The sequence below is a fragment of the Penicillium chermesinum genome, assembly GCF_028974085.1.
Source record: "Penicillium chermesinum strain IBT 19713 chromosome Unknown utg000003l:1.0-5111272.0:1.0-5115320.0, whole genome shotgun sequence".
Taxonomy (NCBI): Eukaryota; Fungi; Ascomycota; class Eurotiomycetes; order Eurotiales; family Aspergillaceae; genus Penicillium; species Penicillium chermesinum.
The window spans coordinates 550,362-569,796 of NW_026695313.1; the positions used below are offsets into that span (position 1 = coordinate 550,362).

General features: G+C 50.2%; 9 protein-coding genes across 9 annotated transcripts; 4 read left to right on the forward strand and 5 right to left on the reverse strand.

The window, feature by feature from the left end:
- Positions 1–63: 63 nt before the first annotated feature.
- On the reverse strand, positions 64–1,460 carry N7468_003100 (MFS transporter; the record flags this gene model as incomplete). The annotated part of the gene is made up of 2 exons (XM_058472397.1): positions 64–831; positions 888–1,460. 2 exons carry the CDS (start codon positions 1,458–1,460, stop codon positions 64–66), a joined length of 1,341 nt encoding a protein of 446 aa, XP_058331400.1.
- A 535-nt stretch (positions 1,461–1,995) lies between these two features.
- N7468_003101 (aminophospholipid-translocating P4-type ATPase DRS2) lies at positions 1,996–6,141 on the reverse strand (the record flags this gene model as incomplete). Its single annotated transcript, XM_058472398.1, has 2 exons — positions 1,996–2,847; positions 2,905–6,141. The coding sequence occupies 2 exons, from the start codon at positions 6,139–6,141 to the stop codon at positions 1,996–1,998; spliced, it is 4,089 nt and encodes a 1,362-aa protein (XP_058331401.1).
- An 854-nt stretch (positions 6,142–6,995) lies between these two features.
- Positions 6,996–8,023, reverse strand: N7468_003102 (exosome non-catalytic core subunit RRP45; the record flags this gene model as incomplete). The annotated part of the gene is made up of 3 exons (XM_058472399.1): positions 6,996–7,620; positions 7,683–7,802; positions 7,860–8,023. 3 exons carry the CDS (start codon positions 8,021–8,023, stop codon positions 6,996–6,998), a joined length of 909 nt encoding a protein of 302 aa, XP_058331402.1.
- Positions 8,024–8,257: 234 nt separating this feature from the next.
- On the forward strand, positions 8,258–9,185 carry N7468_003103 (spliceosome-associated CWC15 family protein; the record flags this gene model as incomplete). Its single annotated transcript, XM_058472400.1, has 5 exons — positions 8,258–8,267; positions 8,325–8,347; positions 8,403–8,479; positions 8,532–8,895; positions 8,961–9,185. 5 exons carry the CDS (start codon positions 8,258–8,260, stop codon positions 9,183–9,185), a joined length of 699 nt encoding a protein of 232 aa, XP_058331403.1.
- Positions 9,186–9,720: 535 nt separating this feature from the next.
- N7468_003104 (RNA polymerase II mediator complex head subunit MED22) lies at positions 9,721–10,337 on the forward strand (the record flags this gene model as incomplete). The annotated part of the gene is made up of 4 exons (XM_058472401.1): positions 9,721–9,754; positions 9,838–9,902; positions 9,962–10,030; positions 10,149–10,337. 4 exons carry the CDS (start codon positions 9,721–9,723, stop codon positions 10,335–10,337), a joined length of 357 nt encoding a protein of 118 aa, XP_058331404.1.
- A 492-nt stretch (positions 10,338–10,829) lies between these two features.
- On the forward strand, positions 10,830–11,666 carry N7468_003105 (dihydrofolate reductase; the record flags this gene model as incomplete). Its single annotated transcript, XM_058472402.1, has 1 exon — positions 10,830–11,666. One exon carries the CDS (start codon positions 10,830–10,832, stop codon positions 11,664–11,666), a length of 837 nt encoding a protein of 278 aa, XP_058331405.1.
- A 172-nt stretch (positions 11,667–11,838) lies between these two features.
- N7468_003106 (uncharacterized protein) lies at positions 11,839–13,142 on the reverse strand (the record flags this gene model as incomplete). The annotated part of the gene is made up of 4 exons (XM_058472403.1): positions 11,839–11,988; positions 12,041–12,584; positions 12,679–12,960; positions 13,030–13,142. The coding sequence occupies 4 exons, from the start codon at positions 13,140–13,142 to the stop codon at positions 11,839–11,841; spliced, it is 1,089 nt and encodes a 362-aa protein (XP_058331406.1).
- A 714-nt stretch (positions 13,143–13,856) lies between these two features.
- Positions 13,857–16,666, reverse strand: N7468_003107 (putative voltage-gated chloride channel (ClcA); the record flags this gene model as incomplete). The annotated part of the gene is made up of 3 exons (XM_058472404.1): positions 13,857–14,015; positions 14,068–14,454; positions 14,507–16,666. 3 exons carry the CDS (start codon positions 16,664–16,666, stop codon positions 13,857–13,859), a joined length of 2,706 nt encoding a protein of 901 aa, XP_058331407.1.
- Positions 16,667–18,080: 1,414 nt separating this feature from the next.
- N7468_003108 (SGNH/GDSL hydrolase family protein) lies at positions 18,081–19,070 on the forward strand (the record flags this gene model as incomplete). Its single annotated transcript, XM_058472405.1, has 5 exons — positions 18,081–18,204; positions 18,257–18,296; positions 18,348–18,426; positions 18,487–18,877; positions 18,937–19,070. 5 exons carry the CDS (start codon positions 18,081–18,083, stop codon positions 19,068–19,070), a joined length of 768 nt encoding a protein of 255 aa, XP_058331408.1.
- Positions 19,071–19,435: the final 365 nt, after the last annotated feature.

Genomic DNA, 19,435 nt, shown 5'->3' on the forward strand with positions numbered 1-19,435 from the left:
AATAGTCGCTAATAATATTTGCCGAGAATATGCACTCCTGTCCACTGTATCAGTGGTGCTCCCTCACGTCCCATGTTCATACGCACTCCGAGCCCTGAGACGGGGACCAAAGTAATAGAACAGCCACGGGATGGGCGCCAGGACAATTGCAAGAAACCCCAAAAGACTACTCGCCCACCCGATACCAAGAGCCTCATACATCTGTGTCACGAACAGCGGGAACGCCGCCGACAGCAAATACCGCGATAATGAACTGGCACCGCCGGCCGAGGCACCATATTTCGAACCATAGATATCCATCATATAGAAATTGCAGGGCACATAGATGAGAATGCTACCCAGAATAGCAACGCCTTGGCCAACGATTGGACACATCCAATGGACCGAGGCGCGGGCTGTCCAGCCGAACCAGAAGAGACCAATTGGAAGCACTAAACTCCCATATAATGCGATCAAGAGGCGTCTTTCGGGCTTGACCGGGCATCCTTGGTTTCGACATCTGGCTAGGTCTTTATTGCGTATCGCGATGCCTAGAAAAATCAGCACGAAAGGTGCCACCAGGCAGCCTACAACGAGACCCAGCGCAGAAAGACCCTGTTCGCTGAGGGAAAACCCATACACAGTTTTGAAAACCCACGGACTGGCCACAACAAAAGTGTAGAGTAATGCAAACTGAAACCCACAGTAGAGGCAGATGAATCCGACCAATGGTTCTGTTAGAATCATATGCATCGGCCGCGTAACGGTAGACGAAAGAAACTTCCTGATTGTCTCCATGACCGGCTCAGGTCGCACCTGCAGCCCTTGGGTGCCTGTCTTCTCTGCGATACGCTTCAGGACTATAGCCTTATATGATTCTCGTATGAATATAGCCGGGGGTGAAGCACTGCAGCCATCATGAGGATCACCCACATCGTCCACCGCCACCCCCTCGCCTCGGTAACCAGACTCCCAACCAAGGGACCAGCTACACTCCCCGTAAAAGGAATGGAGTAATAAAGTGACAGAGCCACGACCCTCTGTTCCGGCGGCGTGAAATCAGAGATCGTAGCCGCCGAAACCGACACCCCTGGTGCCGCGAACAGCCCCGCGAAAAAGCGAAAGACAATGAGCGTCGCAATATCTGGCGCGAACCCGGCGGCCAGGGTAAAGACGTCAAACAGTGGGAGCGTGGACAAATAGACGTACTTACGCCCAAACGTCTCTGACAAGGGTGACGAGATCATCGGTCCAAAGGCCAGCCCGAGGGAGTATGCGGACAGAGGCAGGAGAGCTACGGTGGTTGAGACGTGGAAGTCTTCTTTGACCTGCTCATGGCCGGGTGCGTAGATGGAGGCGGCTAAAGTCGTCGTGAAACCAATCATGCAAATCGATATTAGGGTTGTGGTTTTGCGCAGTCGAGACCATTTACGGGGGTTGTTCGCTGTATCGTTTTCCCAAGCCAGCTGGTCTACGTCCATGTTGAGGATTCTTAGTCCATCAGCATCACATGGGGCTGTTGGACACTTTTGGTATCAGCGAGCCTCGGCGGTGGTGGGCATGTAGGCCATCAAAAACGCCATACAAGAGGCCTTACTCGATAATCCAAAGCTTCAGGCGGCGAAGATGAAAACAAACACCGAGTCGTCGGTGAGAAGTTGGACTCGCCGATGGCTGATTTCGGCAATCCTCGAGGGAGCGCCGATCCAACTTGAGCCTACGAATAAATGCTACAGTATCCAGGAAGAAGGACAGACTATGTTCGAATGAATTCAGATTTTGACCCTAGCTGTTCATGTCCAAATGGAAAAACTCCAATCTTAGAATGAAAACATCTTCCGCCAAATTGTATGACACAGGCCTCCGTGACTCAATAGCCCGGCTATTGAACCTAGCTAGAGCAAGATGAAACAAGAGGGAGATAAAAAGTTACAAAGAGGTAGTATCGCTGCTAAATCACTTGGTCATCATGCCCAACACAAAGTCACAAGGACAACGAGCAAATTAGCAATGAGATCATAACCCTGGCTGCCGGGAGCTGGCCATTTCACCATAGCGTCCACGGCCCTGGGTGGTGTCGTAGGCATTCAAGACGCGCATCTGGCCACCATCATCAGCCTGCGAAAAGGCATAGCCACGTTGCTTGCGCATGCGCTGAACTTGGCGCACTTTGCGAATGGCCTTCTGGAACTGTTCCATCCGTGGACGGTAGTCCTGGACATTGTATTTTTGGATCTCCTGCACATGGTGGTAGTGCTGGGGGTAGTACATGCGCTTGGCGTACTTCCAGGCATAGTCGCGAACCAGGCAAAGACAAGGCAGGACGACAGCCATGAGGTAGAAAATCGGAGATTTGAAGAGGACAGGGATGGTGCCGTAGTATTCAGTCGAAAATCCCAGAGCTGGCGCGGCATAACCGTAGGAGGGTAAGAAGATCAGCCAAATCAGCATGGAACCCGGGATAGCGATGAAAGTATACTTGGTCCAGATGTTTGAGATGAGAGCGGCTTTGCCAAGGACGGTTGCGAGCACGGCGGTGTACAAAGCTTCGCCCCAGACCCAATGACCGGCAACCTTACCATCAGCCATTGGAAGATCCCATAAAAAGATCAATTCAGAGAAGATGTAGAGAAGCAGAGAATGGTAAAAGCCGTTCAAGATCCACGCCCAGAAGCTATGTGTCCTGAAAAAGAGACCTTTTTGGCCCATCTGGTATAGTTGAGGGTATCGATCCAACAGCCGCGCCGAGATGTATTGGTCGAAAATCCCAATGGCGAATGGAGGGAGAACTGTGAAGAGGACGTTATAGAAGGATAGCGTCCAGGACTCGTAGATGACTTCGCCGGAAAAGGCGTTTTGGAAGGAGTACTGAGATAGATCGTTAGACTCTCAAATGATGAGAGTTTCTGTTGAAAGGTGACTTACCCAGAACTGTGTCATGTAAAGCGTGATATTCTTATAGAAAGAATACAGGATGACTCGACTTATACGGGAGTACGCCCAAGATCCATGGACCAAGAGAAGCTTTCGAAGGAAGCGGAACTGGCCGATAGCCACATCAGCCGATCGTGCAGCTTGAAGACCTTCCATACCGCTGATACCAACACCGACGTGGGCAGCTTGGATCATTGAAACATCATTTGCACCATCTCCAATTGCCAGCAGCAAAGACTTCAAGTGCCTCTTAACGAGCTTAACGACCAAAGCCTTCTGGAGAGGAGACACACGACAGCAGACGACAGCTTTGCACAAAACGGCGAGATCCAGGAAAAGCTTTTCCATATCCTTTTCAAGCGCATATGTCAAAGATTTACCGTCGATGATCAGAGCTAGTGATTCAATATCACCGGATCCAGCTTGGCTTTTCACTGCCTCCAGCTTCTTCTGTAAGTTGGCACGTGTAGCCTCCGCCGATTCCTCATTGATGATAAGGAGTGTCATGTCTTCTGAGATCAACTTGCAAGACATACCAATGTTGATAGCAGTCTCTTGTCGGTCACCAGTAAGAACCCAGATCTTGATACCAGCAGTCTGCAAGGTGTGGATGGTTTCAGGTACACCGTCTTGCAGACGATCCTCAATAGCGGTCGCACCAAGCAGGTAAAAGTCTTTTTCAATCAATTCTGCGGCTTTTTCCAACTCGTCTGCACGGTTTCCACCGACAGTGGTATTGGCTTTGTCGAAAATTTGATACCATTGCTGGAATTCCTGGTCGGAGACCTCGCGCACGGCCAGACACAACGTCCGCAGACCCTCGGAAGCGTACTCTTCAAGGTGCTGGAGAGTAGTTTCGACTGCGGGGTTTTCTGGGTGGAGTCGCTCAAGGATCACAGTATCGGCGCCCTTACAGTAGACGCGAATTTTGCCGTCAGGGCACCGGAAGATGGTCGACATACGCTTTCGGGTTGAGTTGAACTCAAGCACCGCCAGTAACTCATACTCGTATTCTTGGCCAGCCACGGTGAACAGGACGGATCTTGGTTTTCGATTGGTGAATCGATAACCTAAAGAGGCTGCGCCATCCACCAGAGCCCCCTCGTCGGGCGAGGCGGCCTGGTATTTGATGTCGTCCGGGTTTGTCCCATTGCGTTCGGGGATAACAGTGTGACAGGTAGCGAGGAGAGTGAGGAACTGGTGAATCGCACCCTGACTTGGATGCGACTGCAGATTTTGCTGAAGTGTCTTGAAACTATAAATCCCAAATTCACCTTCGCCCTGTCCAGGAGTGGCTTGTCGATCTTCCGGAACATCGTCACCATACTGAATACCTGCAATGGTACACTGCTTGAACTCCATTTGATTGCAGGTCAAAGTACCAGTCTTGTCAGAGAAGATATACTCGATTTGACCAAGTTCTTCGACTAGTGACGAAGTCCGGCATGTCGCAGGAGTATCCGTTTTATCGTAGTAGATATCCAGGTCAGAATTGATCAGGTGCGCTTGGAAATACTTCACGATTTCAATGGTTACAAAGAGCGAGATCGGGACCAGGTTGGAGTAGAGAACCCAGTAAGTGAATAAATCCAGGAAGAATTGCTTCACGGCGTTGACAGACCCATAGTCAAGATAGGTCAAAGAATCAGACAGAGTTTGACGAATAACCAAATCTCCGATGGAACTAATAACGCTGAGCGCAATGAGAATACCCACCAGCATGAGAATCTGAAGGTTCACCATTCGTTCCACAGCAGTACGCTTAATCGGAGTTGCTGTCGCATTGCGCATCAACTTGGTCTCATGACCAGTGAAAACAACAATACCGTGAATCCAAGGAGTGTTTCGAAGGGTCGCGCCACGAAGCAGCAACTGATCGGGTGCTAAAGAGAGCTCCTTTTCTCCTCCTCCAGCCTGCATTGTCAAGGTGGCCTCGTAGGTGTACAGGCTGCTATTGGGCTGTTCGGATCGAATGCGTCCGCTCACGCGACTCAGATCACTCGGGCTAACAAGTTGAGAGGTTTCGGGGATGGCTTGTTTGATCTTCAAGTTGGTTTCGCCGTCCAGATTCGCAGTCTCGATATAACATAAGCCCTCTGGTTCGGAAGAAGCTAGAAGGATCAGGTCGGCGGGAAAGGGCTCTTCTGACTCAACGCGAACGATGTCGCCAACGCAGACATCCACCCATTTCGCCGTATGAAATGAGGAGCCCTTGAGAACTTGCGTCTTTGAAGAGTTCAATCCCCTGTCCAACATTCGTCGCTTGTAATCTTCGACCAGTTCCTTGATAGCGGACACGGCTAAAACGATGGCTAGAGGCACGATGGTGGTGTATCTGTTCGTGGGCGTCACATTAGGGATTTGCTGAAGAACGGCGGTGAACAAGAAGAACAAGTTGGCGTATTTCGAGAATTGTTCGAAAATAAATTTCGGGAGGAAGGTGATGATGTTGTACTTTGCAGTTGACACGTGGTTGCTGAGGAACTTATGGACGGCGTTCGCAGGGGGATTGTTGACCTGGATGATGCGAGGACCAAGAGTCGCTGGATCGACCTTCCTGCCAAAGAAGGACTTGAAGCCCGACGCGCCGGTCCGCTTCTTTGTCTTTGGCATGCTACCCCCATCTGCGCTATCCGCAGTCGCCGCTCTTCGTGCGCCCGCTTCTGTCAAAGGAAGATCCATTTCGGAATACTCCGATCCCATACCAAACATGTATTTTGCCTTGCCCATGAAACCGCCCCCCAGACCCATAATGCTATTCCGCTCTTTTGCTTTCATTGCATGATGGGTGCTTGCGATGCGATCTTCATCTGCATCGAGGTCGTAGTAACCACCTATGGAGTGGGAGTCTAGTTCGTCGCCATCGTAAGAGTATCGCTGGTAGTTGTCTAGTCCGGAGGTCTGGGAATAGGTGCGGTTCCTTGGGATATCGGAGTAGGGATCATGGCTGTACACGCCGCCGCCCGCGCCGATGTGCGCAGGGCCAGAAGCTACATTGCTATGGGCTCCAGCTTGGTGGACTCCAGTGCCGACAAAACTATCATAGGAGACGGAAGGACGTGGCTGCGATGGTTGGTCGGAATCGTCGATGTTGAAGTGTTCTAAGAGATGTTCGTCGTTCACAGGTGGTCGCTGGCCAGAATTGTACGGTGAACTTGGAGAGCCAAGGAGCAGGTCGTCATCGCGGCCAGCAGCTAGATGCGACTCTGGGGGCCTACCGCTGGCCATGCTGCCACGGGGGGGAGCTGATACCCTCACTGGGAGCAGGAGAGGTACCCCTGAGGCATGGACTGAAACGGATGCGGGTTAGGCAGTCGCGAGTGGTGGACGGTGGACGAGGACGAAAAGCTTGCGCAGAGGGTGTACTAGTAGTCTGCGGAAATTGGGATGGACAAGTGGACAAGTCAGAATCGGGGTGGCTTAGCAAGTTGGAAGGCAACACGACATGCTCTAAATGGATGTTGATGACCTGATCGTCCCGCTTTTTTTGGGGGCTCGGGCGGTAAAACCATCTGGTCGCCTAATGTTGCAGAACGCTTTGTCAAATTTTAGATTTCAAAGGCGCATGGTATTAGCTGAGGAATTATTTTGGTACTAGTAAATTTGATTAGGCTTGGGGATGCTTGGCATTACTCTTGCTACTGGGGTTGGAAAGGCCATGCTTGGCATCACGCTCTTCCGAGTCCAACTCCGATATATTCAGCAACGTGCAGGCGCAAGTATGGACCACCGGTATGGGCATGTACCAACGTGACGGCCTTGTTCCGATTTCCTTTCTCGGGGAACTAGATTTCGGCCTGAAGTTTAAGCATCTAGGCCTCAAAGATACTGTTCATGTCGTCATAAACCTCAAATATGTAATGCAAGTTATTAGTCCTCGTGTCTGTTCGTCTAAAGAAGGGTTTTCGCGTAGTGCTGAGTATGTGGATGCCATAGTCTTTGAGCTCCTAACTGGAAAACTAGTGATGATAGAACATGGAACTTATTAGTCCCTATTAGATTCTGCCGAATGCAATCGTGTTTTTCATTACGAGTAAAGTGATATGGAGCTCCCGTCTGAGTCTCAAGGTCGTGAAATTTTATCATACAACGGTAGTCGTCCTCGAGTCTATCTCTCGATCATTTTCTGCCCGCGATTCCTCCATCATACCCTTCTTGCCCCTCCGTGAGAGATCAGCGAGAAGCACCTTGTCGATCCGGGCGTTAATCTCCTTGACCTTCTCTAGAGCGACATTTGATTTCTCGACGATGTCGTGCGCGTCCACAGGAGCACCTGCGAATTTGGACAGAAAGCAGACCTCCCCACCGTTGTTGATTCCGATCACAAGCTCACCCTCCGATGCCAGCTCTTCTTTCAATGAAGCATCAAGGATGAGATTCTTGCCCTCATTGAAGGCATTGAAGGTCACTGATAATGGCTTGTGTGTGATATTGAGGGCAACCGGCACCCGCTCATCGATACCGTAGACAATAACTTGGCCGTCGCGCACCACAGCATCCGGCCGGCGGAAATGCTGTAGTCCGGTCATGACAGCAATGCAGACCGCATCTGTGAGGTTCCCGTCAAAATCTAGTACGTGTACGTCGGCCCGAATGCTCCAGCAGCTAACACCCTGAACGATGCAAAGTGACTCGGTGTCTAGAGCGTTTGAATGGCGAACTACTCTGTCGACGACGTTTGCAACATAGGCTTCGGCGTCATTGGAGCTATATTTGGCGATTATGTTAGACAGAAGTGCCCCAAAGATAAGTTCATGAGAAGAACATACCGGCCATTCTCCCAAGCGGGGGAGCCCATAGCAGATAACTCGACATTGATGTTAAAGAGACCGTCAAAGGGTCGTTCGTCGCGAGGTTTTGTGACTTCAGCAGAGATGCGCACAACGAGGCTACAAGGCGCGGTTAGCTAAATTCATGTGTAAGATGCAATTGCAGGGTTATCTTACCTAGTCTTTCCCAGCTGTAGCTTCACATGCCCGTACTCTTCACCAAAAGAGATGCTCAGAGGACGGTATTGGTCTGCCTGACGCCCATCGAGGCGCTGGCCCTGGCGCAGAGCCTCGAGGACAAACTCGCGCTCTGCGACCGAGAGATTCGCTTCTCGTGACATGATTCGAAAAGAGTTAAGCGTATGGGGAGCAAAGCAGATGTCTTGATCGCTTTTTTGTGGTCATTTTGCCGTCGTTGGCCGCATTCTCACGGAAAATGGGGGGTTAATCTGCCAATAGGAAGGCGGGCATGTCAGGCGGTGAGGCGGAGGAGCGAACCTGCGGACGGCGTTGGGAGGTAGATCAACTTCAGCTACTTCATTTCCCAGTCTTTGTTTCGGCTCTTCCCAGACGTAATGACGACCGGTAAGTCTTTCGATGTGCTCTAAATATGAGTAAGACACGAACGCTAACCATCAATAGCCCACAGACCGACCTTTGACCCGGTATGGCCACTGACGACCTTTGCTCTATTGGCGAATACTAATCTGAATCGGATAGGCCCAAGGCAAAGAAGCCCTCCGTGGCCCAGCATACCATCAGAGACTCCTCCCAGCGCACAAACACTTAAAGCTTCGGTATGTGAAGCATATTATCACAATCTCTGGATGCCTACTAACTTACTTTCAGACAGCCAGGACAGGGTGGTGCAGCTGACAAGGGAGGTCGCGACCTGCGCGCAGAACTGCTCAAAGCCGAGGCTGCCCACTTCGCGAAGAAGAACGGGGAGCCTATTGATGAAGTTACTACTGAGTCATCTACGCCCAAGCGACAACTCGAAAATGCGCCTGACGCCGACGGCGACGCGACCGAAGAAGATCCGGACGCAAAAAGGAGGCGAATTCTAGAAGAGTCACGCGATATTGATGCCGATTCAGACGGCTCAGAAGAAGATAGCAGCGACGAGGAAAGCGATGACGAGGATGAAGCGGCTGAGTTGATGCGGGAGTTGGAGAAGATCAAGAAAGAACGACAGGCGCAGAAGGACCAAGAGGTATTTTTGTTTTTCTCCTTATGCCAATTGCTTGGCTATCGGATTCTAACATTATGGTTTTGTAGGAAGCAGCGCGCGCCGCCGAAGAGCAAGAGAAACGCGAGGTGGATATTGCTCGAGGAAATCCGCTCCTCAACCCGCAGGATTTCAACATCAAGCGACGCTGGGATGACGATGTGATCTTCAAGAACCAGGCTCGGGGCACTGAAAAGCAGGATGGCAAGGAATTTGTTAACGACCTTCTGCGCTCCGACTTCCACAAGCGTTTCATGTCGAAATACGTCCGGTAGTTCGTCTTGCCGCTCACCATCTTAATCCGAAGCTTTGGCAGAGATTGCTTCCAAGCTCAAGAACCTTCTACTACTACTGACACGATACCCTACTTGATATGGAATTTTCATTCATCGAAATCCCTCAAATCAAGAAACCTCAGTCTGGTATAAAGCTGGTACATGCCGATCCATCTTTCACGATACAATTGAAAGAGAACGTCGAGCGAGCATATCGTGCGGATCGCTTGGCATCTTTCTTCATTTGCAGAGATCGCAACATCTTGATAGCCCAATACATGACTTCAACCTACTTTTAATATATTGTACTAGTACTCTACCGGTCCAGTTATCTGTGCGAGACATAATACATGTAAGAAATTATCTGGCTCTCAATGTCTTAGGAATCCCGACTGCGTTCAGGATGTCCAGTGAAACTGAGAGAGATTGAGGAGATTGTAGACACATCTTTAGTATCCGCTTTATCATTTCCCCGCCCGCCGCTTATCGGGGTTGCCCTGCGGACTTGCAAGCTTCAAACCATCAATCACCTAGAATGGAGTCTCAACCCTCAGCGAAAGCGCTACACAGTATGTGACAATTACCTTGAGAGCCTTGGTAGCAAAGGGCTTCCGCCTCGCGGTACCCACGGACCAGCAGCTAAAGTCCGCAGATCGCATCAATGCCGACATCTCTCAACTGCTTCAGCGATTCGAAAATATCATGGCCACAGCGACAGTAAGCATCTGCCGATGCGACTTTCGAGCTTTGAGCTTGATCTAATTGCTAGCTTCAAGGTCGATAACCCCAGCTACACATCCACCGCTGTCGAGACGTATCAATTAGATGTCGAGTCAACAGCTCTGGTATGCAAGCCCGACACCTTGCCCTCATGAGCGCTGTCACCGATCAATGCTATATAATACATACAGAGATAAGACTATACAAATCGCTCATGTAGCTAATTTTTCTCCCCATATGCAGATCCGCGCCGCCGAAGATATCCTTGCTTTGACCCGGACGATGAAGGAGACATGGTTGTTCGGCAAGCTCGATACACTGGGTGAAGATGAACATGATGTGGAGCGACGAGAGAAGCTCGAGAATGACGTTCAGGCCGTCCAGAAAGCCATTGAGGAAGGCGTGCTGGCGAAATTGTCGCCGGCGCAGTGATGTTGAGACGTTGATTCGGTTGAATAACAATTGCATGGGTGCCTCATCTTGTAGGACCCGGATGGCGTTCTTGTGACGATTGGGCTAAATCACTTTTAAGGATTCTATATTTTTCATCATTAGCAACAGCGTAGGTGTCTGCTATCCATTGTCATTCCCGTGAGCACACCAAATTCAAGCTGTGTAAACTGCCCCTAGGCTTTCTTTGATCCCTTCAACTAGAACCTTCTATGATGTCGTCTAAACCACATACTAAATCTCAGGTAATGGCCCTCAAGCTCAATTGAGGACGACTCCATACCGACTTGCACGTTGATCGATTTCGGGCAGCTCGACTGCGGGGCTCATACACCGATAAGCTATCGCGCGATCAACGCGTCCCAAATCTTCTCCAAATACCAAAAGCCACTCTTCAAATCCTCACTATCTCCAACTTTACCCCAAACCCTTAGGAGGGGGGAAAAAGTTATAAACCCTACAATGACCATCAAAATGCCTTCAACAACCCCTCCGTCCCTCCCTCTCACCCTAATTGTCGCTACGACCCCCGTCCGCGTCGCGCCCCCTACCGCATTCGCCGAGCATGAACCAAGCCGGACTACCGTACGCCTCGGCATCGGGCTAAACGGGACACTGCCCTGGCCGCGCATAAAAACCGACATGAGCTTCTTCGCGCGTGTGACGTCCCGGCCCCCGGTCCCCGGTACCACGAACGCGATCATCATGGGCCGCAAGACGTACTTCTCTGTGCCGAAGAGTCTGCGACCTCTCGGGAAGCGCATTAGCGTAGTCGTTACGCGGGATCAGAGCGGCTCGGTGCGCGAGACCGTCCTGGAGGAGCTTCTGGCTAAGAAGGGGAAGATGGCCGCGAAGAAGGCGGAGGTGGAGGCGCAGGCGCCGGGCGAAGGAGAGAGGTTGGACGAGGAGCCGGTGACGGATGCTCTTGTTACGCCAGGCTTAGATGCTGCGGTTGCGGAGCTTGAGAAGGGTCATGGCAAGGAGGGGAGTCTGGGGAAGATCTATGTTATTGGTGGGGCGGAGATATATGGTGCTACGTTGAGATTGAAGGATGAGGCTGGCTCGGCCTTGAGGGATCGGCCGGTGAGAATTGTTATGACGCATGTGGTGAAGAAGCCTGAGGCTACCGGGGTTGAAGAGCCAATTGAGTGTGATACTTTTTTCCCGGTGGATGAGTTCAAGGAGGAGGATGGGTGGAGGAGTGCGAGCCCTGAAGAGGTGTCGGACTGGGTTGGGGAGAAGGTTACTGGGGAATGGATCAGGGAGGGAGACTTTGAAGTTCAGATGGTGGGATATGAACGGGCAAGATAGGTCTATGAATAGCTAGAAAAGCAATGCATCTAATATATAGCACGGGCAGCATTAAAACCTAAAGCATTAGACTAGCACGAATCTGAGACCCCGTTGCCTCATAGTCTCAAGTATGCAATCCCTTATTCATCCACTTCTAAAGCACACGCCTGGGGCCATGGATACCAAATACCTAGAAAGCAAAAACCTGATCCTCCAGCTTGCTGACAGGCCGGGCCTTCTCATATCCTAGGCTCTCTGTGGCTGTCTTCATAGCACTGACCATCGGAGGAGGACCACAAAGCAAGATCTTGACATCCGCAGCCGGTTTCGGAAGCCATTGCTCGAGAAGTATTAGCCATAGCAGCAAAGGATATTAATAGAGCTGGACTCACAGAAATCATGTCCTTTGTGACAAACCCAACTCCACCGGTCCATCCCTCGGGCGGGTCATTCAACACATAATGGACCCTCACACCAGGATCCTCCTTATTCAGCGCATCCAAATCATCTTTCAGAAGGATATCTTCCTCTTTCACATTGGCAAAAATAAGATCAACCTCAGTCTTATCACCACTCACACGGCCACGCATGATAGCTCGAATAATCTGCAGCATGGGCGTGATCCCAGAGCCACCAGCGATCATGCCAAAAAGACGAACCATATTGGGAGTGTAAGTAAAGTTTCCTTTCGGTCCCCGAACGCGGACATTCTGGCCAATTGCGAGCGAGGCGATATGTTGTGTGATGTTGCCCTGAGGGTAGGCTTTGACGAGCAGGTCGAAGTAGCCTGGTTGGTGATCACCGGAAATAGGTGTATAGGAGCGTACAACTTCTTTCGAAGATCCATCGGGCTGGGGGAGAAGGGCTCCAATGGAGATGTGCTGGCCAATTGGTAAGCCAAAGATAGCTTCGGGGGTGGGGAGCTTGAAGCGGTATCTGGCATTGAAAGTGGTTAGAATGAAGTTTTTTTTTTTTTCAAAAAATCTAATGAGATGTCAAACAGTATGGATGTAAGCTTAAGTTGACTTACATAGCGACATTGTGGGAGACAACAGTTTTCTCCTGGAGTTCAAATTCTTGGAATTCGTCGGGCTTCAGCACCCCTGGTGTGGTGCCTTCTGTGAGTGAAAGTGATTGAATCGCCTGCTCTACCACTTTTATTGGAGACGAAGGTTGAGCAGCTGATTCTGCCTTGATAGTGCCGATTAAGAAATCACCCAGGATCTCGTCTGCTTCTTCCGAATGGCCAGCATCGTTGTACGCCTCTGTAGCATCTTTGCCAGCTACATCGAGCAGCAGTTCTGGACCGCCTCTATTGATATGTTAGTGGCCCGCCAAAGGCATAAGAGGTGGAATCTTCGGCAGCTTCGAAGACACATACGGGTGCTCGTCCACAAATTCAGTAGCATTGTAAACGTTTCCACGAATGATAAAGTGCAAATCCTCTTTCGTACTGTGCGACTGCACATCCGCCAGGGTTAGTTCTTGAAGCATTCCGAGATAGGACGCAGTCTCAGTGCAGCAAAGGGAAAGAAATGAAATCGAATAACCTGGGAGCAGGGCGGATTTATTTGGGGAATCCGTTTAGAGAAACCTGGGGTTGAGGGGTAGCTACGAACTATGGCCTCCAAAGCCAAAAATACTTAATATTCAGGTTAGTCATATAGTTACTGTCGTGATGGTTATCTTGATTAGGACTGGATGGGCGGGGAGATATTGAGCAGGAGACCAATAGGAGAAGACCCGACGGAAATGATATGGTTGACGTGGGTCGGGGGAATCTTTGCTCGGATGTGGAAATTGAATACGCGTTGGGACGCGGGCTTTCGGTTCGGCTGCGGATCAGGAGCCGGTCTCTTCGATTCAGGGGATGGGGGGGTTATAAGAAGATTACTTGAGCAATGCGACTTGGATTACAGCATATTGGTATCTACCGGCTCGAGTCTGTGACCAGACGTCGCCCGAGGATCGTGGTTCGAATACCGAACCCCAGATCATAAATGCATGGTAAACTGGTATAGCTGACGATTTGACCAGAAATGCTATGTATCTCAGAATCTCAGGATCTCCAAAGTAAAAAGGCTGTACAGTGCTATGCAAGGCGCCCCGGTGAATAAATAAACATCCAATATAACTCCATGTGCAGCAAAATGGACCACTATGAGATCCACCATGAGATCCACCATGAGAGAATGGGTCAAAGCTCTCTTACTCGTTGTGCTCCTTCATGAACTTCACAAACGACTTCTTATGTACGAGACCAGCGTACTTTCCATCCTGAAGGACGCACAAGTATCGAAGACCGAGCTTGGTAAAGCATTGATATACCAGATCGATAGGGCAGTGGATGTCAAGCGCGATGGGGGCCTGGAAACAAGATTAGCCAGATGCCATGAAGTCCCTTCGAAGAGAAACTCACATGATCGATGTATGGTAAAAAGTCTTCTTTCAAAACATTATCGTCATCACTATCATAGATGACGACGGATGTATCAACAGTCATCAGGCAAAGGGTGTGATCCTCAGTGTCACCAAGAAGATCCAGACCGAATTCGAGATCTGGAACAGGGATCATGCCGGTCAAGACACCATCTCGCAGGATGGGCAAGCCACTGTCGATCTCGCCTGCCATCAGCAAATGCTCGAGTTTGAGACGAAGATCTGTAGCTGGGACAAACGGCGAGTTGGAGATGTCGATGATGCGGCTGTTCCGAACGGGCCGGACGATGTCGCCCAATTGAGCATCGATCGTCATTTGCATGTTGTTGTCGAGGAATGGGTAAGAGTTCATATCTGTCAAGAAGTCCTGGAAATAGTTAGTGCTGGTCAGGATCTGGGAAAAGAAAGAGCGGATTTACATATATGCTGCGAGGCTCGAGTGCATCGGCAGTCCATTTAGCGCAGAGCACTGCCAAAGAGAATGGGAGGACATGGTTAAGACTGCCAGTCAACTCGAATAGGATTACAGGCAAAGTGACAGAAAGACGAGTGACACCGCACATCGTAGCACCTGCTGCTACGAGCGCATAAACCCCTGGAGTAACGCATGACTCCATACCAGGGGCAGCCGGACAAGAATTGAACAGGATGAAGGTCGGATTTTTTGTAACCACATACTGAACTGCATGGCCAACAATGCGACCCATGAGGCCCCCAGTCACCATGGACGGGACGTAAATTCCAGCAGGAACCTTCAGGCCGAAGGTGACAACCGTGAGCAGACTTTTAACCACAAATGCAACGAGAAGATACTGGATACTTTCCAGTACGTTGTCTTCACGTGGACAAAGACCCACGGACTCTGTTGAGCTCGATTCACATGGACTCGTGATCTCCAACAGCAGTTCGGCAATGCCCAATTTGGTGTACCTGTTCCAAAAGCTGACCACCCCGGTTAGGAGAGCTACTAGAAAGACCTCAAGCATGGGGCTATGCTTGATGGCCGAGATGCGACGGAAGCATCGACCCCATAGAGCAGTAGCCTTGATGAAGAGCGCTCCAGCGGCACCGCCAAGGATGCCCAGGAATATGAAGATGAAAAGCTCGAACATCTCCCAATCAGAAAGGTAGCGGACCTCAAACAGCACAATTTTACCTGTGCCATAGGGGTTGAGAAACTTCAAGGACAGAGCTGCAACAATGCAACAAAAGAATGTTCGGAATAAGGTCTTCGGTGGGAAGTAATAGCTAACCTCTTCCAAGCTGAAAAGGACACCGCCGATAGGCGCCCCAAAGGCGACAGCAACACCACTCGCAGCCGCCGCGCTCAGGACTTCACGCCTCTTGGCATCGTTGTTATTGTATTTGGGAAAGAGGCGGCAGAAAATGTTGCCAACACAAGTTGCAATATGAACATAAGGGCCTTCTTTCCCAATGCTCAAGCCGGAGGAGACGCTGAAAACAAGGGCGATGGTCTTGATGACCAACGTCTTCAAGCCAAGGTATCCATGTAAGATAAATCCACTGTTAATGACCTTCACCTCCGCAACTCCACTGCCTGCAGCAGAATAATAAATCATTGCTGGACGAGGTGGACTATTGGGAAATGTCCCATGAGGACTAGTCTCCGATACTGGAGAATCACTCTGGTTGCTGAAGGGATCCTTATGTGACTCCGCACCGAGATTTTCATCAAGAGTAGCTAAGGAAATAGATGAGGGAATGACTGTTTTGGTAAGGAGCGTCAGAGCGCAAGAGATCATCGCAAGCGCAACCACCGAGCTCACAAAAATGGCATAGTTGAGCCAGATATTATCAGTTTCCGTTCTCATAGCCAGCTGTGACCAGGATCGCCAAGCATCACAATGGGCCTCGCCTTCACAGCATTTACTATGCGAAGAAAACCAGGAGGTGGAGCAGAACCCGAGCTTTGCATCGTAGACTGTTTCTTCGGACACATCCACTAAGAATGCAATAGCTGCAGTAACACATCCGGTTAGAGCCACGAGGACCCACCCTTGGCCACCATCAAGCGCAGCCAAGAGTCGGCCCCGAACATCCTTCCGCTGTCTAAGTCGGCGAAGGCGATTCCCGTCGGCGATGCTGTCATGGACCCAATCCGTGGAGGTGAACTGATCGTACCAACTGCGTTCATCTAGGAAAGATGAAGCAGTCAAGCCGTCTTTCATAGACGGCGGTAAGCTAACGCGATCTTCCTCTCCACTCTCGAGAGTACTGTTCCGGCGGCTTAAAAGCCGGGCCTGTGAATTTGGTCGGACTCGACGGGAGCTCCCTGAGCTAAAAAGAGGCCTCCCGAAGTCCTGCCCGAGCTGGCCTGAGGTACTGGTGTATGAGCGACGAGGAGCTCTTCTTTCCTGAGACCCTGGAGGACCGAGGAGACTAGTTGTTTCGTTGGCCTCGAAGTGCGAGTCGAGCGACTGGTAGCCGGTATGCTCCTCGGTTAGGTAGCTGCGGCGGAATGCGGAGGGCGAAGGAGGGGCGGTGCGGGCAGCGGGCGCACAATCAGGGTCATCTTGTTCGTCTCGAAAATCGCTGAATTGGGGGACGGAGCGAGGCATGGTGTTGGGAAACGTCTACCTTGGGCTTCAAAGGTGACTCCCGGTTCCTGGTTGGTTGTTAGTCGCGATAAGGCCGGGGTTGTCACATAAGAGGCCTGCAAGGGGCCTGCATCGGTAGAGGATATCAAGCCAGAAGCAGATCTAGGAGAAGCTTAGTACGTACCAACGACCATGAGATCCCCGCGGGTTTTGGAGAAAGCAGGCGGTCTTAAGCAGATGATGTGGAACGCGTCAGGTGAGGACCCACTGGAGATTTACATCGATTCGTCATCTCCGCTATTGACCTTTCTTGAACTTCCTCCTGACATGTGGGACATGTCTAGCATGTTAAAGGGAGGGGTGACTTGTACTCCAGGGCCTTCTTGGGTCTCTTCTCTACCAATCTTCAGTTGCGTGTGGCAGTTTACATTCATCCACGTTTGAGGGGAGGAATTTCTAGGTCGAATCACATTATTGCTGTCCGGCTGAGAGGGTCTCGTGCGGGGAGATGCGCCCCTTTCCCGCCTTGCAGCCTTCAAAGCTGCCTATCACCGCCACCTGAAGGAAATGCCAGCGAGTGACCCGATGCATATGGAAGTGAATACGGATTAAGTACATCTTGGGATGGGCCCGTGCATAGTCCAGGACTCCAGGCTTCGTTCTCTCCCATGTGGCGTGCTCCTAGTTCTCTGTTTAGAAAGGGCTTTGTTGCCCCTCACATAAACCCCACCAGAAGGAAGTTCAAGTTACGGTTTACGAATCCTCTACAGTATTTAAATGATACGGGGTTTTGTGTTGACTCGGGATCGAGATATTCTAATAGATATGGAGCCAATATAACAAATAAAATTATATTACCCCATATAAGTAGGAACACCAGGCGCTATTTGTAAATAACCCATGCCTCGATACTGATACGAGAGAGAGAACGAACGCAAAGTATGTCGAAACTGGAAAAGCCCAAGAACCGAATTGCCAGTGAAGGCAACCTTGCAAAGTTGTCAATTAAGGGAATTGTGATGCTAGGAAATATCATCAAGCTTCTTCTCCAACGGCTTAATTAAATATTGAAATGCTACCAGCTGTTGCTCACGTTCACCGGACGTCGGAATTGTTGAAAACAAAGACAATGCTAGGCAAAATAGGCAATGAAAAAAAAAAATGAATCGGCGAAAAAATTTCTGAGCGACTTCAAATATCAAGGTGTATGGAACTTATGGAGAATCGAGGCTGTACTGGAAGAGTAACGACGTGGAGTCTCCCCTGGCCAGTCAGCTGATAGCGGGCTGCCCCTCGTCGAACGGATTTAACCGTGGCTTCCCTGTCCACGTAGATTGATCGACCTACGCATTCCAGGGGGGGCTTGGTTTAACATTGCGCACGTTCCTATTTCTAAGAACTCGTGGCTAGCTAGACCCAAGCGTTCTAAGCCACAATGACCGCAACATCAGAAGATACGGCCGGGCCATATGCGCAGTTCATCCTCTTTGGTGACTCGATTACTCAGATGTCTAACAACCAGGATATTGGTTTTGGTTTTCACCCTGCTTTGCAAGAAGGTTTGCCGTTGACAATGGAAAGACAAAACATGGCCTTGTTGACAAGTTTTAGCATACAGCCGCAAGTTGGACATTATCAACCGTGGGTTTTCGTACGTATTTTGACCTACCGAAAGAACTCCAATTACTTACGTCTCCAATAGCGGTTATACTACGGCTCATGCCATCCAAGTGTTCCCGAGATTCTTCCCATCCCCTGAAGTGGCCAGTGTGCGATTAATGGTAAGAAGATCTCCATACGTCAAGGTAATCTTAGAAACCTAATTCTGATGGAACCATAAGACTGTTTTCTTTGGAGCCAATGATGCAGCAGTTCCAGGTCATCCCCAACATGTACCATTGGAGCAATACAAAGAGAATCTGAAAAAGATCATTCAACATCCTGCCACTCGAGCGCAAGGCCCACGCATTCTGATCATCACCCCACCACCGGTCAATGAGTATCAACTTGAATTCTTCGACAAGAGCAAGGATATCCCCCATCCGAGCCGTACTGCGGCCATTACGAAAACCTACGCTCAGGCAGCGAAAGAGGTTGCGGCAGCATTGAACGTTCCAGTAGTGGACATTTGGTCCGCATTGATGGGCTCGACCGGTTGGCAAGAAGGACAGCCTTTGCCTGGATCCCGAGATCTGCCCAATGACGAGAAGCTCAGTAGTCTGTTTCTTGACGGTTCGTTATATACTATGACCGCGCTTGTGCTTCGTTCTTGTACTCATTCTTTCTCCCAGGTCTCCATCTTACACCTGCAGGATACCGCATTGTGTATGACCAGATTATTCAGAAAATTGCGGACACTTGGCCCGACCAACATCCGGACCAACTACGCTTTGTGTTTCCTTCCTGGGTGGATGCTCCCAAATAAGCTGTTAGATACATCAAGTTTTACCGCGTCTGCAGCTCGGTGGCTCTTCAAAAGTCAGGAAAAGACTACGCACAAGCGAACTAGAAACAAATTTTATTAAAGTAAATTCTGCCCTCGTATCCAAGTGCTATCATCGCCAAAAGTGGGCGTTTACCCTCGTGTTGTTGAAGCCGTTAGTGGAGCACACGGAAGCGGTCTAGATCGACTTCTCTCCTGCATGACGCTGTTCTCTCCACTGCATCCCTCCAAGATCTTGCTTCTTCTGCAAATTCCACGACGTTTCCGTGGCAATCTTCCCCTTCGCACCAGATTCTGGATTTAGGAATATTGACTAAGTCCTTGGTGTTCCACCGCGCTTCATTTAA